Source organism: Sprattus sprattus (genome assembly GCF_963457725.1).
Source record: "Sprattus sprattus genome assembly, chromosome: 9".
NCBI lineage: Eukaryota > Metazoa > Chordata > Actinopteri > Clupeiformes > Clupeidae > Sprattus > Sprattus sprattus.
This window is the reverse complement of record NC_137928.1, coordinates 4,544,218-4,561,810: the sequence shown is the minus strand read 5'-3', so window position 1 is coordinate 4,561,810 and position 17,593 is coordinate 4,544,218. Positions and strand designations below refer to the sequence as shown.

At 42.7% G+C, this 17,593-nt stretch overlaps 1 protein-coding gene across 1 annotated transcript in view; it reads left to right on the top strand.

Annotated features, from left to right (window-relative positions):
* Positions 1–17,593, top strand: part of LOC308370189 (mitochondrial intermediate peptidase-like) — a 56,009-nt gene that overhangs the window by 11,952 nt on the left and 26,464 nt on the right. Inside the window, exons 13-17 of the mRNA XM_080844790.1 lie at positions 3,624–3,777; positions 9,032–9,109; positions 11,181–11,385; positions 15,016–15,125; positions 15,341–15,415. Coding sequence (XP_080700916.1) covers positions 3,624–3,777; positions 9,032–9,109; positions 11,181–11,385; positions 15,016–15,125; positions 15,341–15,415 — 622 coding nt within the window. The remainder of the gene's footprint in view (positions 1–3,623; positions 3,778–9,031; positions 9,110–11,180; positions 11,386–15,015; positions 15,126–15,340; positions 15,416–17,593) is intronic.

Sequence of the window (17,593 nt, the reverse complement as noted above, 5' to 3'; positions counted from 1 at the left end):
GTGTGTGTGTGTGTGTGTGTGTGTGTGTGTGTGTGTGTGTGTGTGTGTGTGTGTGTGTGTGTGTGTGTGTGTGTGTGTGTGTGTGTAAGAGGCCTGCAGTATCCTCACATGCGAAGGCCAAGAAGAAGGCGTGGTTTTGAAGTTTGAAGGATGATGGTGGCCTTTTGTCTGTCTGAAGTGTTATGCCACCGTTCCCCTTGTGGTATTGGGGAGAATGGGCTTTATTTTAGAAAACCTGTCAGTCTAGGGGTGGCCTGTCCGTCTCCCCTTGCCTTTCATCTTTGTGTGTGTGTGTGTGTGTGTGTGTGTGTGTGTGTGTGTGTGTGTGTGTGTGTGTGTGTGTGAGGTTTCTTCCCAAGGAGGATTATAAACGGTTTAGACTTCAAAGTCTTTGGTCACTGCTGCGGTCCGCTTCCAAAGCCAGATTCCAAAGATTTGTCAGTATTAACGTTCCGTGTATCGCCAAAAATAATAATAATAGTTTCTTCTGTCTTAGTAGTGAATGGTGCTTTGAACAACATGGCCGACATGTCCAAATAAAGGCATAGGTGACCTCATTGTCCACATTTAAGATCGCAGCCGGCACATGGAAAAGGGTCACATTGAAACATCAAGGTCAATTTATATGTTTAGTTATTCTATCAGATTCGGTTTATTCCCCATTTTTGGCCATGGAGTATTGGCTCTTTTGTGTGTGTGTGTGTGTGTGTGTGTGTGTGTGTGTGTGTGTGTGTGTGTGTGTGTGTGTGTGTGTGTGTGTGTGTGTGTGTGTGTGTGTGTGTGTGTGTGTGTGTGTGTGTGTGTGTGTGTGTGTGTGTGTGTGTGTGTGTGTGTGTGTGTGTGTGTGTGTGTGTGTGTGTGTGTGCTCGTGCTTTTAGGGATTCCTCCCAGAGCGCAGGAAATGAAGGATGGGCAGGGAGGGCTTAGGGTCCCTCAGGCCCTGCCGGCTTTGACATGGACATCCACGCACGGCAGAGAGATAGCATCTCCTCACGGAGGTCAGAGTTCACAGAGGGACAGCCCTCCAGAGAGAGAGAGAAAGAAAGACAGAAAATAAGGAAAACAAGAAAGATAGTTCTTGAGTGTCTGAGGAGAGAGTGAGAGAAAGTTCGAAAAAAAGACTGAACTCAATGACTCCAAACCCTCCAGCCAAGTGTGTTATCCACCTCAAACCTCACTGGGAAACAGCACACAAGCACACACACACACACACACCAGCCAAGTGTGTTATCCACCTCATACTTCCCTGGGAAACAGCAAGAGAATACACAGTCTGATTTACACTGTAGACTGGAACTGGTTATATAGACACAATAGACTGGAACTGGTTATATAGACACTGGTTATATAGACCCAATAGGCTGGAACTGGTTATATAGACACTGGTTATATAGACACTGGTTATATAGACCCAATAGGCTGGAACTGGTTATATAGACACTGGTTATATAGACACTGGTTATATAGACCCAATAGGCTGGAACTGGTTATATAGACACAGTAGACTTGAACTGTGTGTGTGTGTGTGTGTGTGTGTGTGTGTGTGTGTGTCTGTGTGTGTGTCTGTGTGTGTGTCTGTGTGTATCTGTGTCTGTGTGTGTCTCTGTGTGTGTGTCTCTGTGTGTGTGTCTCTGTCTGTGTGTGTGTGTGTGTGTGTCTGTGTGTGTGTGTTCCTCGTAGAGGAGTTAACCTCAGTGCCCCCCAACCCCTGGCCCTTTTTTAATTAAAGTCACAGTGACAGTAAAGACATAAAGACATGACCTGCGGCAGTACTTTGGGTGGCGTTGATTTCCTCGCATCGGTAAGTGGGTAATTATGGAAAGCCGGGGGTCACTGACTGAGTTCCTGACAGTTAAAATGCTAAGCTCCCACTTTCAAGTTTCTGGAGTTTGAAGAGGACTCGCTCGTTTGCTCCTCAGGGAAAGCTTGATGAGTGTCCTCTGGCCCCACGAGATAGATAGATAGAGAGAGAGACAGAGAGAGGGAGAGAGAATGAGAGTGTGTGTGAGGGGAAATAGATAAATTGATTGATTTATAGATGTGTTGATTGGTTGATTTATTGACTGATGGAGTACTTTATTGATCCCCAAAGGAATCTGTTCATTTACTTTCACATAAATCACAAAAAACACATAACTTACTCAAAAACAGACACTGAGGTAGGTAAATAAAACACAATATTAACACATTTCTATACATACAACCCACAAGATTAAATAAATAGCATTAAAAAAATATAGCTTGACATTCCCTCAAAGTGAGGGAGAGAGAGAAAGAGAGGGAAAGCGTCACAGTATTGAGAGGGAAAAATCAAGGCATTTCTGAAATTCCTAGCAACCGCCGAACGTTCCAAGGACAGAACTATTTGAACTATTTGAACATTCCTTTTTTCATCCACAGTAGAGAGGTATGTGAGCCTTGTGTAACTAGGAAACGGCGTACCCGCTGGTTGTCATTTTTGGTGGTTGTGCAGGCCTCCATGCATGTGCCTGTGGGTGAAGCGAATGATGTTGGGAGCCGTGACGTGACGGCAGGGTCAGGGGCATGTGTGTGTTTTTGTAGTGTGTGAGGGTGTGTGTGTGTGTGTGTGTGTGTGTGTGTGTGTGTGTGTGTGTGTGTTTTTGTAGTGCGTGTGTGTGTGTGTGGGTGAAATAAATGTTGGGAGCCGTGGCATGACAGCAGGGTCAGGGGCGCCCCTACACAAGCCCCCGCATCACTTCTGCTTGATGTATGGGCCAGATAGGGGTGACAGGAAATGTCCTAGAGCACATTTACCCCCCCCCCCCCTTAACCAAAACTGAACTGAATGAACTAAAATATGCAAAACAAATATCGCTGCTGGTTTTTATGATGATAATATGTGTCCTCAGGCCTTAGTAGACTTTATTGTTGGTTCTACAGGCAGATGTTGCCTAGGACTAGTGTTGGTTCTACAGGCAGATGTTGCCTAGGACTAGTGTTGCTTATCAAGGCAGATGTTGCCTAGGACTAGTGTTGGTTCTAAAGGCAGATGTTGCCTAGGACTAGTGTTGCTTCTAAAGGCAGATGTTGCCTAGGACTAGTGTTGGTTCTAAAGGCAGATGTTGCCTAGGACTAGTGTTCGTTCTAAAGGCAGATGTTGCCTAGGACTAGTGTTGGTTCTAAAGGCAGATGTTGCCTAGGACTAGTGTTCGTTCTAAAGGCAGATGTTGCCTAGGACTAGTGTTGGTTCTAAAGGCAGATGTTGCCTAGGACTAGTGTTGGTTCTAAAGGCAGATGTTGCCTAGGACTAGTGTTGGTTCTAAAGGCACTGGCAGCCAATGCCAGTGCGTTAAGCAAATTTGGCTTGTTAAGATTTCTTAAAATAAGTAATATTTGCTTGAAATAGGCAAAAATAACCTTACCAAGAAAGCACTAGGTAAGTACAATTTAGCTAGAAACAAGACCAACTAGATTTTTTCATCTCAATATAAGAGTAATAACACTAGGTTAGAAAAGCATTTTTGCAGTGTAGGACTAGTGTTGGTTCTAAAGGCAGATGTTTTCTGAGAGGATTCTAGTGTTAGTTCTAAATGCAGATGTTGCACTCAGATATGGACTGACCTTTGCCTTGCCTTGCCTTGTGTTGTGTTGCGTTCCCTCAGGTTCAACATCGAGCCCAGTCTGTACAGCCCCTACTTCTCTCTGGGCGCGTGCATGGAGGGCCTGAACAGCCTCTTCACGGAGCTCTATGGCGTGACACTGATGGCCGAAAGCCCCAACGCCGGGGAAGTGTGGAGCGATGACGTCCGCAAGCTGGTAACTGCACCAAAACATCACCACTCACACGAGCACAGATATATATATATAAATATAGCTGGTAACTGCACCCAAACATCTCCACTCACACGAGCACAGATATATATATAAATATAGCTGGTGACTGCACCGAAACATCACCACTCACACGAGCACAGATATATATAAATATAGCTGGTGACTGCACCGAAACATCACTACTCACACGAGCACAGATATATATATAAATATAGCTGGTGACTGCACCAAAACATCACTACTCACACAGATATATATATATAAATATAGCTGGTGACTGCACCAAAACATCACTACTCACAAGAGCACAGATATATATAAATATAGCTGGTGACTGCACCGAAACATCTCCACTCACACGAGCACAGATATATATATAAATATAGCTGGTAACTGCACCGAAACATCCAACTCCACTCACACGAGCACAGATATATATAAATATAGCTGGTGACTGCACCGAAACATCCAACTCCACTCACACGAGCACAGATATATATAAATATAGCTGGTGACTGCACCAAAACATCACCACTCACACGAACACAGATATATATATATAAATATAGCTGGTGACTGCACCAAAACATCACTACTCACACGAGCACAGATATATATAAATATAGCTGGTGACTGCACCAAAACATCACTACTCACACGAACACAGATATATATAAATATAGCTGGTGACTGCACCAAAACATCACCACTCACACGAACACAGATATATATATATAAATATAGCTGGTGACTGCACCAAAACATCACCACTCACACGAACACAGATATATATATAAATATAGCTGGTGACTGCACCAAAACATCACCTCTCACACGAACACAGATATATATATAAATATAGCTGGTGACTGCACCAAAACATCACTACTCACACGAACACAGATATATATATATATAAATATAGCTGGTGACTGCACCAAAACATCACCACTCACACGAACACAGATATATATGGGCCATTCTACCGAATTCGTGTAATATGCAGTCCCTCAACAATAAAAACTATTTACAAAACAATTAGGTATTTAGGCATAGATATTTAATTAGAAAATGTTATGGTCTATATAAACCCAATGCATTACATGAGATAGTGATAAGCTAAATATATACAAAATCATCATTTATAGGGTACTTTCTATTGGGAAGTAGCTGTCCCCAACCCTGACATCTAAATTTCAATGCCTTTAAATAACACTTTTCAATTTTTTTAGATTTTTTTCAATGATTTAATTTCAAAGATCTTTATGATTGGGTTGAAATAGAACTTGGAATATTTAGATTTATTGTGGGTTTAATTTTTAAATCAATTTTCTATACTCAAAAAATCATGTCCCTAGTTTTCATGTCACTACCGAAACACAAGAGTTTTAGTCCATTGGCTGAGCCTGTGTTTTAGCCACGACTCTGCATTTTTGACCATGCAGTGACACTGCATCTTTGACCCTCATGGTTGAATGGTAAGTAGCTAAATCCCATAGTTTTTATATAAATGTGTTCCAAAGTCTGAAAATCGACGTGTAACCTTAAGAATTGTCACTACCGAAACGCATGTTTTCTTCAATTAAGTAAACCTTTTGGGGTTTCATGGAAAATCTTATGTTGTATGTGTGTTCACCTCTTCAAAGATGTCTTTGCATGCAGTGTGCTTGTTAGAATTCTTTATTTATGCTTAAAATTAGCTAGAATTGTCACTACCGAAACAGTCACTACCGAAACATATGGTAGTGACCTGATGATTTCAGTAGTGACAAAATGAAATGGTAAGTAGTTCAATCCGATAATTTTTTAAATAAATGTGTTGTGTGGACTAAAGGGTGGCCCAGAGCACCTTTTGGAAGATTTTGGGAGAGAAATGAACATCCATCCAACAGTGCAGTCACTACCGAAACACTGGATGTCACTACCGAAACAGTGCAGCACTACCGAAACACAGGATGTTTTGTAAAAAATTAAGTATATTGAGTAATCAACTAAAATGTTATGATACTGATTGGATTAATGTATGTTCAATTTCATCAATTAACAACTCTGGAATCAATATGATCAGTATTTTGCATTTTACAAAGAAATATTGCACTTAGATTTTGATGAATTGTGTAAATTGAACTTGAAAATTTGGTAAAAAATTCATTTTTATGGATTTCATTGTGAAAACCTTCAAGAAATATTTGTAAAAATACTCTTCAGAGAAGGGAAGGAAACACAATCTGAACAGGTCAATAATAATACTTTTTTACTATAGTAAATGTGATGTTTCGGTAGTGACAATTTCTGGAAGAGGAAAAACATTCCAACACATTCTGAAAATACAATATAAAAATTGACTGTTCTTTTACTAGATAAGTGTACTTTAGATATGGTACAATATACATACGGACAAAGTTTTGGGAATAAAACATAAAAAAAATCTAAATATTTCCGACCTGACTTTGCACCAATTCGGTAGAATGGCCCATATATAAATATAGCTGGTGACTGCACCAAAACATCACCACTCACACGAACACAGATATATATATATAAATATAGCTGGTGACTTCACCAAAACATCACTACTCACACGAACACAGATATATATATAAATATAGCTGGTGACTGCACCAAAACATCACCACTCACACGAACACAGATATATATATATATAAATATAGCTGGTGACTGCACCAAAACATCACCACTCACACGAACACATATATATACAGCCGCGGAAAAAATTAAGAGACCACTTCAAAATTATCAGTTTCTCTGGTTTTACTATTTATTGGTATGTGTTAAAGTAAAATGTACATTTTTGTTTTATTCTATAACCTACTGGCAACATTCCTACCAAATTTCAAATAAAAATATTGTCATTTAAATAATTTATTTGCAGAAAAATGACAATTGGTCAAAATAGCAAAAAAGATGCAGTGTCTTCAGATCTCGAATAATGCAAAGAAAACAAGCTCATATTCATTTTTAAACTACACAATACTAATGCTTTAGCTTAGGAAGAGTTCAGAAATCAATATTTGGTGGAATAACCTTGATTTAAAATCACAACTTTCATGTGTCTTGGCATGCTCTCCACCAGTCTTTCACATTGCCGTTGGGTGACTTTATGCTACTCCTGGCGCAAGAATTCAAGCAGCTCGGCTTCTTTTCATGGCTTGTGACCATCCATCTTCCTCTTGATCACATTTCAGAGTTTTTTTTATGGGATTCAGGTCTCGAAATTGGGCTGGCCATGACAGGGTCCTGATCTGGTGATACTCCATCCACACCTTTACTGGCCTGGCTGTGTGGCATGGAGCATTGCCCTGCTGGAAAAAACACTTCTCAGAGTTGGGGAACATTGTCAGAGCAAAAGGAAGCAAGTTTTTCTTCCGGGACAACGTTGTACTTTGCCTGGCTGAGGTTTGTAAAAGACCAAAGACCAAAGTCCAATTTCACAGTAGGTGCAAGACTCTGTGGCTTGTAGGCCTCTCCAGGTCTCCGTCTAACCATCAGACGACCATGTGTTGGGCAAAGCTGAAAATTGGACTCATCAGAGAAGACGAACTAGGAGACCCTCCAGTCCGCTTTGGTTCAATCCTTATGGTCTTTTACAAACCTCAGCCAGGCAAAGTACAACGTTGTCCCGGAAGAAAAACTTGCTTCCTTTTGCTCTGACAATGTTCCCCAACTCTGAGAAGTGTTTTTTCCAGCAGGGCAATTCTCCATGCCACACAGCCAGGCCAGTAAAGGTGTGGATGGAGTATCACCAGATCAGGGCCCTGTCATGGCCAGCCCAATTTCGAGACCTGAATCCCATAAAAAACCTCTGAAATGTGATCAAGAGGAAGATGGATGGTCACAAGCCATGAAAAGAAGCCGAGCTGCTTGAATTCTTGCGCCAGGAGTAGCATAAAGTCACCCAACGGCAATGTGAAAGACTGGTGGAGAGCATGCCAAGACACATGAAAGTTGTGATTTTAAATCAAGGTTATTCCACCAAATATTGATTTCTGAACTCTTCCTAAGTTAAAGCATTAGTATTGTGTAGTTTAAAAATGAATATGAGCTTGTTTTCTGTGCATTATTCGAGATCTGAAGACACTGCATCTTTTTTGCTATTTTGACCAATTGTCATTTTTCTGCAAATAAATGATCTAAATGACAATATTTTTATTTGAAATTTGGTAGGAATGTTGCCAGTAGGTTATAGAATAAAACAAAAATGTACATTTTACTTTAACACATACCAATAAATAGTAAAACCAGAGAAACTGATAATTTTGAAGTGGTCTCTTAATTTTTTCCGCGGCTGTATATAAATATAGCTGGTGACTGCACCAAAACATCACCACTCACACGGACACAGATATATATATATATAAATATAGCTGGTGACTGCACCAAAACATCACCACTCACACGAACACAGATATATATATATATAAATATAGCTGGTGACTGCACCAAAACATCACCACTCACACGAACACATATATATATATATATATATATATATATATATAAATATAGCTGGTGACTGCACCAAAACATCACCACTCACACGAGCACAGATATATATATATAAATATAGCTGGTGACTGCACCAAAACATCACCACTCACACGAACACTGATATATATATATATAAATATAGCTGGTGACTGCACCAAAACATCACCACTCACACGAACACAGATATATATATAAATAAAGCAATATAGCACGAGTGGGAGTGGGGTAGGTAAGGGGTAATCCCACGTGTGTTGTTGCCTACGCCTCCGGCCCACGGTGGCAACGGTCGAGCACCGCCCGTGGGATTATCCCTTACCTACCCGCCTCCCACTCATGCAATATTGCTTAAATAATATAATATAATATACTGTATATATGAGGCATGACAACAAAATCAGTCCAGAGGGTCAAAAAAATGAAATGTTGTTTCATTAGATATTCTTAATCTACAGTTAATTATCGTTAAAACACACACAAACACAAACACACACACATAAAGCGTTGCACAGAAGTATGTGATGTTCATCTGTTCATTAGTGTGTTGTGTGTGTGTTTAAGTGGATGTCTTGAGGTGTACCAGAGACTACACTAAACTGAACACTCTCCCCTCTATACAGCTAACATGGCAACACACGTTACACGTCACGGTCACACACACACACGTCACACACAGATCAGGAGAGGAAGACTCCACCTGACCCGATGCTCGTTTTCTCTCTATCCTCAGGCTGTGGTTCACGAGACAGAAGGACTGCTGGGATACATCTACTGTGACTTCTTTCAAAGGCCAGACAAACCTCACCAGGTAGAGGCTGTCCACACACCACACACACACACACACACACACACACACACACACACACACACACACACACACACACACACACACACACACACACACACACACACACACACATACTCAAACAAACACACACACAAACACTCAAACAAGCACACACACACACACACACACACACACACACACACACACACACAAACACAAACACATTTATAGACAGTGTCTATGAGGACAATGTGGAGGTATCTGCTGTTTGCATGCAGCCACATGAAATTAGACACGCCTGTGTGTGTGTGTGTGTGTGTGTGTGTGAGTTACATTTTAGTAACAGGTTCCCAGTGCATTTTTACATTGTGTTCGTTTTCACCTGGCTCCACCCAAGCAGCACACAGATCAAACACGGGCGCTTTCATCTCCCACGGCGGAGCAATGAAGTCATTTAATGATTAGCTCTCATGAGATTGAGGCCTGCAGCGAAGAGCAGTCACCGAAATAATACCTTCTTTTTTTTGTTCGGTTTGGCTGGTACGGCTACCAAACTGTGCCAGAACACTCCCCGGTGTTTTTTTTTTGTCAGTGTGCGGCATTTCAAGAGTCCCGGAGCATGCCAAAGTCTCGCTTTTGAGTGAGAGAGAGAGTGTGTGAGTGTGTGTGCGTGTGTGTGTGTGTGTGTGTGTGTGTGTGTGTGTGTGTGTGTGTGTGTGTGTGTGTGTGTGTGTGTGTGTGTGTGTGTGTGTGTGAATAGGTGGCAAAGCCGAAAGATCAGCTCTACCCAAACAAGCGAGAATTTGCACGTCCTCCCTTGTTGATGACAATATTCAGGGCGATGTTTGTTAGTTTCCAGCCTGGTAACAGTGTGTTCTGTCCCGGAGCATGCCAAAGACTTGCTGTGGAGCGATCGAGAATGTGTGTGTGTGTGTGTGTGTGTGTATTTTCCAACCTGGTAACAGTGTGTTCTGGCCCACAGGACAGACAGGCTAGGAGTATATACAGCCGCGGAATAAATTAAGAGACCACTTCAAAATTGTCAGTTTCTCTGGTTTTACTATTTATTGGTATGAGTTAAAGTAAAGTTAACATTTAAGTTTTATTCTATAAACTACTGACACCATTTCTACCAAATTTCAAATAAAAATATTGTCATTTAGAGCATTTATTTGCAGAAAAATGACAATTGGTCAAAATAGCTAAATAAATGGAATGTTTTCAGATCTCGAATAATGCAAAGAAAACAAGTTCATATTCATTTTTAAACTACACAATACTAATGCTTTAACTTAGGAAGAGATCAGAAATCAATATCCGGAAACACTGCATCTTTTTTTGTTATTTTGACCAATTGTCATTTTTCTGCAAATAATGCTCTAAATGACAGTATTTTTATTTGAAAATCGGTAGAAATGCTGTCAGTAGTTTATAGAATGAAACAAAAATGTAAATTTTACTCCAACACATTACAATAAATAGTAAAACTAGAAAAACTGATCATTTTTTTAAAAGTGGTCTCTTAATTTTTTCCCCGGCTGTAAGTAGTCCCCCACCCACTAAAACACTTCAGTGCAGGGAGCAGGGAGAGAAGAACGTGTCAAAGTCAAGTCTTTTTTATGACCACAACCCTCCTATTGGTAACTTAACAGTGAATTAAAATGTTGGACAGTGCAACTCCAGATTGAACTATAACTAGCTCCGTGAGATCACAACTGCAGCATATTCAAGAAGAATAAAAAGGAAGGTTTCTCTCATTTTAGGCTTCAAATAGGCTTTATTGGAAATAATTGGAATAAATAGTATTTCAAAAGCAACTGCCATGTCTTATTAACGAACACATATATAGTATATAGTATATAGTTTTGATCTCTCTCTCTCTCTCTCTCTCTCTCTCTCTCTCTCTCCCTCCCTCTCTCTCCCCCTTTCCTTCCCTCTCTCTCTCTCCCTCTCTCTCTCTTTCTCTCTCTCTCTCTCTCTCTCTCTCTCCCTCTCTCTCCCCCTTTCCTTCCCTCTCTCTCTCTCCCTATCTCTCTCTCTCTCTCTCTCTCTCTCTCTCTCTCTCTCTCCTCCCTAACCCTCCGTACCTCAGGACTGCCACTTCACCATCCGTGGCGGGCGTCAGCTGGAGAGTGGCGAGTACCAGCTGCCTGTGGTGGTGCTGATGCTGAGCCTGCCCCAGCCCAGTAAGAGCGCCCCCACACTGCTCACCCCCGGGATGCTGGAGAACCTCTTCCACGAGATGGGCCACGCCATGCACTCCATGCTGGGACGCACGCGCTACCAACACGTCACCGGTGAGCAGGGCAGAGCGCTCGCAGCCTGGATAATTCAAATCAATTCTGGTTCAGTTCAGTTCAGTTCAGTTCAGTTCAGTTCAGTTCAGTTCAGTTCAGTTCAGTTCAGTTCAGTTCAGTTCAGTTCAGTTCAGTTCAGTTCAGTTCAGTTCAGTTCAGTTCTCTCTCCCTCTCTCTCCCCCTCTCTCCCCCCCTTTTTTAATTCACTGTTAAGTTACCAATAGGAGGGTTGTGGTCATAAAAAAGACTTGACTTTGACACGTTCTTCTCTCCCTGCTCCCTGCACTGAAGTGTTTTAGTGGGTGGGGGACTACTTACAGCCGGGGAAAAAATTAAGAGACCACTTTTAAAAAAATGATCAGTTTTTCTAGTTTTACTATTTATTGTAATGTGTTGGAGTAAAATTTACATTTTTGTTTCATTCTATAAACTACTGATAGCATTTCTACCGAATTTCAAATAAAAATACTGTCATTTAGAGCATTATTTGCAGAAAAATGACAATTGGTCAAAATAACAAAAAAAGATGCAGTGTTTCCAGATATTGATATCTGATCTCTTCCTAAGTTCAGTTCAGTTCAGTTCAGTTCAGTTCAGTTCAGTTCAGTTCAGTTCAGTTCAGTTCAGTTCAGTTCAGTTCAGTTCAGTTCAGTTCAGTTCAGTTCAGTTCAGTTCAGTTCAGTTCAGTTCAGTTCAGTTCAGTTCAGTTCATATAGCATAGCGCCATTACAATACAATTGTCTCTAGGCGCTTTACAGAGCCTGAGAATGTAGAATAGAACACAAAAGAACATCACAATAGAATGGAATACAAAACCGAGTCCAAGTGTTGTAATGAGCGTGGCCCTTCTGAGAGGGGCCCTGGGCAACAGTCTTGTCATGAGCGTGGCCCTTCTGAGGAGGCCCCTGGGCAACAGTGTTGTCATGAGCGTCGCTCTTCTGAGAGGCCCCTGGGCAACAGTGTTGTCATGAGCGTGGCCCTTCTGAGAGGCCCCTGGGCAACAGTGTTGTCATGAGCGTGGCCCTTCTGAGAGGGGCCCCTGGGCAACAGTGTTGTCATGAGCAACAGTGTTGTCATGAGCGTGGCTCTTCTGAGAGGGGCCCCTGGGCAACAGTGTTGTCATGAGCAACAGTGTTGTCATGAGCGTGGCTCTTCTGAGAGGGCCCCTGGGCTCATTGATGTTCCATGGGGCCGCCTCCCTGCTGACTCTCGTCAGGATTACAGGCTTCTCTTATCAGAGGTGTTTGCCTGGCTTTAGTGATGAGAAGCTGCTGTGTGTCACTGTAGGGCCCCCACCACCACCACCATCAGCCACTCCTGGCTGTGCACACACACACACACACACACACACACACACACACGCGCACGCACACATGTGCACACACACACACACACACACGCGCGCGCGCGCACGCGCACATGTGCACACACACACAGGCCCACACGCTCTCACACACACACACACACACACACACACACACACACACACACACACACACACTCTCTTTCACACACACACACACACACACGCACACACGCACACACGCACACACACACACACACACACACACACACAGACATACTCACTCATAACACTCACACGCACACATGCTCTCACACACACACACACACACACGCACACACTCACTCTTTCACACACACACTTGCACACACACACACACACTTCTATCGCGTGCACACACTGACTGGTGTGTGTGACTGCAATGAGCAGTGTACCCAACATGACCCCTTTCATGACATGGGCCAAGTGGGCCTTGCGTTCGCCCATCTTATCTGGAGTGCCAGTGTCCATCCGGGTTCTATTGCCCCTCTGGGTCCTCTTCTTACCCCTCAGCGCTAACGTGTAGCATGCGGGGCACTAGGCTAAGCCTCAGGTCCGCGGTGTTATGGTGTTGATCCTGTACGCTCTCCTAACAGCAGCGTCATATCAGTGCTAATTCATCTTTTACACTTCCACACTTCCAACTAGGGCTGCTACTGCTGCGCTTCCAATGGTAGTTACATCAGGCTAAGTCACACTAAGCATGGTGGCGCTTATTCTCAATGGTAGTTACATCAGGCAGGGGCACACTAAGCATAGCGGCGCTTATTCTCAATGGTATTTACATCAGGCTAAGTCACATTAAGCATAGTGGCGCTTATTCTCAATGGTAGTTACATCAGGCTAAGTCACATTAAGCATAGTGGCGCTTATTCTCAATGGTAGTTACTTCAGGCTAAGTCACACTTAGCATAGTGGCGCTTATTCTCAATGGTAGTTACATCAGGCTAAGTCACACTTAGCATAGTGGCGCTTATTCTCAATGGTAGTTACTTCAGGCTAAGTCACACTTAGCATAGTGGCGCTTATTCTCAATGGTAGTTACATCAGGCAGGGGCACACTTAGCATAGTGGCGCTTATTCTCAATGGTAGTTACATCAGGCTAAGTCACACTAAGCATAGTGGCGCTTATTCTCAATGGTAGTTACTTCAGGCTAAGTCACACTTAGCATAGTGGCGCTTATTCTCAATGGTAGTTACATCAGGCAGGGGCACACTTAGCATAGTGGCGCTTATTCTCAATGGTAGTTACATCAGGCTAAGTCACATTAAGCATAGTGGCGCTTATTCTCAATGGTAGTTACTTCAGGCTAAGTCACACTTAGCATAGTGGCGCTTATTCTCAATGGTAGTTACATCAGGCAGGGGCACACTTAGCATAGTGGCGCTTATTCTCAATGGTAGTTACATCAGGCTAAGTCACACTAAGCATAGTGGCGCTTATTCTCAATGGTAGTTACTTCAGGCTAAGTCACACTTAGCATAGTGGCGCTTATTCTCAATGGTAGTTACATCAGGCAGGGGCACACTAAGCAAAGAGGCGCTCCAGCAAGGAGGTTATGCGATCGGGTCCGTTAATTTATTTGTCCGTCTGTTTGTCTGTCTGTGGACAAGATTTCTCAGAAACTACTGGTCGGATCTTTCTGAAATTTTCACAAGAGGTGGATCTTGGTCCTGGGACATACCCATTAAAATTTCAGGATCCGGATTTGTGTACCTCCTTGCTGGAGGTCAGAAATCTCGGATTGCTCTTATTCTCAATGGTAGTTACATCAGGCTAAGTCACATTAAGCATAGTGGCGCTTTTTCGCAATGTCTTCCCATTCACATGCTGTTGCTCAGGCTGTTAATCTGTAAGTCAGTTTGGATAAATTAATTAATGTGTGTAAATTACGCATGTGTTAATTACACAGGCGTTCATAAATATCCTACAAGGATGTTTGAATACTGGAGATGAATCCGGTCCTGATTTACCCCAGTGCTTAACCCAGTTCTGGCTTAATTCTCAGAATCAGAATCAGCTTTTATTGGCCAAGTTAGTTTGCACAAACAAGGAATTTGTCTTGGTGCAGTGGCTCTCAGTGTGCTTACACATATTACACAAAATATACATCACAACACAAAACAATACAACAGTGCAAAACAATACAGCAGTGCAAAACAATACAATACAACAGTGCAATGGTCAACAATCCAATAAGTCTTAAAAAGTATAAACAAACAATAGTGCAAATTCTGGTGCTGATCTGACTGATCGGATCGTTTGTGTGTTTTCTACCTCCTTCAGGCACGAGGTGCTCCACTGATTTTGCGGAGGTGCCGTCTATCCTGATGGAGTACTTCGCTACGGACTACCGTGTGGTGAACCAGTTCGCCCGGCACTACAAGACAGGACAGGTGATCCGTCTCCCGTTCATACCATTGATTTCCAGATAGCATTACTATATTTCCAGACACTAAGTTCTATTGTGAATCACTTTAATGATCATATAGTACCTATATGTTGTCTCCTCTGAAATTATGAGTACAAATGTATTTAATGAATTGACTTTTGTTAATGGTTTTGTTATTGTTTGAATTGACTTTGTAATGTCCCCTCTCACTCCCTGTAGCACCTGCCGAAGACCATGGTGACTCGTCTGTGTGAGTCTAAGAAGGTCTGTGGCTCTGCGGATACTCAACTCCAGGTACTCCTAAACAATACCCACAAACAAACAAACAAGCAAACAAACTACTTTAAACAACTCACAAGTACACAATACCTCCACTTTAAACAACTCACAAGAACACAATACCTCCACTTTAAACAACTCACAAGTACACAATACCTCCACTTTAAACAACTCACAAGTACACAATACCTCCACTTTAAACAACTCACAAGAACTCAATACCTCCACTTTAAACAACTCACAAGTACACAATACCTCCACTTTAAACAACTCACAAGTACACAATACCTCCACTTTAAACAACTCACAAGAACACAATACCTCCACTTTAAACAACTCACAAGTACACAATACCTCCACTTTAAACAACTCACAAGAACACAATACCTCCACTTTAAACAACTCACAAGTACACAATACCTCAACTTTAAACAACTCACAAGAACACAATACCTCCACTTTAAACAACTCACAAGTACATTTCAGACTGGGTAATCACCCCCAGCTCCCCCTGAAACACATGCTCACACACACACACACACACACACACACACACACACACTCACTCACACATGCAGACACACACACTCGCACACACTCACACATGCAAAGACACACACACACACACACACACACACACACTCACTCATACATGCAAAAACACACACAAACAGTCACAGACAGACACACACACATACATACACACGCAAACTCTGGCACACACACACAGAGGGACACAGACACATATACAGACAAAGAGACACACACACTCACACTTACTCAGTCATAGCTCGGTTACAGCTAGGTGGTGGGGTGAGGTGGGGTTCTCTCTTTTGGCTGCGTTAAAAAATGCAGCAGATAGGAGTTATCTGTGTTTATTTTAAAGTGGGGCCTCGTCCTGCACCCCTCTCCCCCCTCTCCAACCCTCACTTAGGGCCTCGTCATGCACCCCTCTCCCCCCTCTCTGAGCCTCACTTAGGGCCTCGTCATGCACCCCTCTCCCCCCTCTCTGAGCCTCACTTAGGGCCTCGTCATGAGCCCCTCTCCCCCCTCTCTGAGCCTCACTTAAGGCCTCGTCCTGCACCCCTCTCACCCCTCTCCAACCCTCACTTAGGGCCTCGTCATGCACCCCTCTCCCCCCTCTCTGAGCCTCACTTAAGGCCTCGTCATGCGCCCCTCTCCCCCCTCTCTAACCCTCACTTAGGGCCTCGTCATGCACCCCTCTCCCCCCTCTCTAACCCTCGTCATGCACCCCTCTCCCCCCTCTCTAACCCTCACTTAGGGCCTCGTCATGCACGCCTCTCCCCCCTCACTTAGGGCCTCGTCCTGCACCCCTCTCCCCCTCTCTGAGCATCACTCAGACGGCCCTCCATCCCCGTCCCAGCCTGATGGGGCCTGGGGGTCAGGGGTCAGCTGATAGAGCTCAGCCTAATCTAACGCTTCCAGGGGTTAGTGGGCCCACTCTATATGAAGTGTCCCCATTACAGGGAAGTTACGTAAGCGCTGACACTGTGAAGTTACTGCACACAGCAAACTCGAATCCTAAACCTTAGCCCAAGGACGGCTTATGACAAGATGCACTTACTTAAAAACAATACAGTGTACTCATTTATAGTTCATAGCTAACTGTAATCCTAAACCTTACCCCAAGGACGGCTTATAACAACATGTACTAACTTTAAAACAATACAGTGTACTCATTTAGAGTTCAAAGCAAACTCTAATCCTAAATATAACCCTGAGGATGGCTTACAACAACATGTACTAACCTCAATTTAACGTACTCATTAGCCCCGGATACATGTGTCAATTTAACCCACCCAATTTAACCCAAATCGTGTTTAACCCAGTTAAAGCTCGTAACTTGCTTATAATTGCCTCATGTAGCTCACGCCTTACAGTTCATAGCAAACTCTAATCCTAAACCTTAGCCCAAGGACGGCTTATAACAACATGCACTTACTTTAAAACAATACAGTGTACTCATTCATAGTTAATTGCATTGTTTCAAAAAACATAAACATTTGCCCATTTCTTTATTGTTCAGGCCACAAAAGGTTTATTTTTACATTTACAATTATTCATTTAGCAGACACTTTTATCCAAAGTGATTTACAGTACGTGTTCCATCAGTGTGTATGCTGCCGAGGTTTCTAAGCCACGATCTCGGTGTTACGACACGCTCTACCAGGT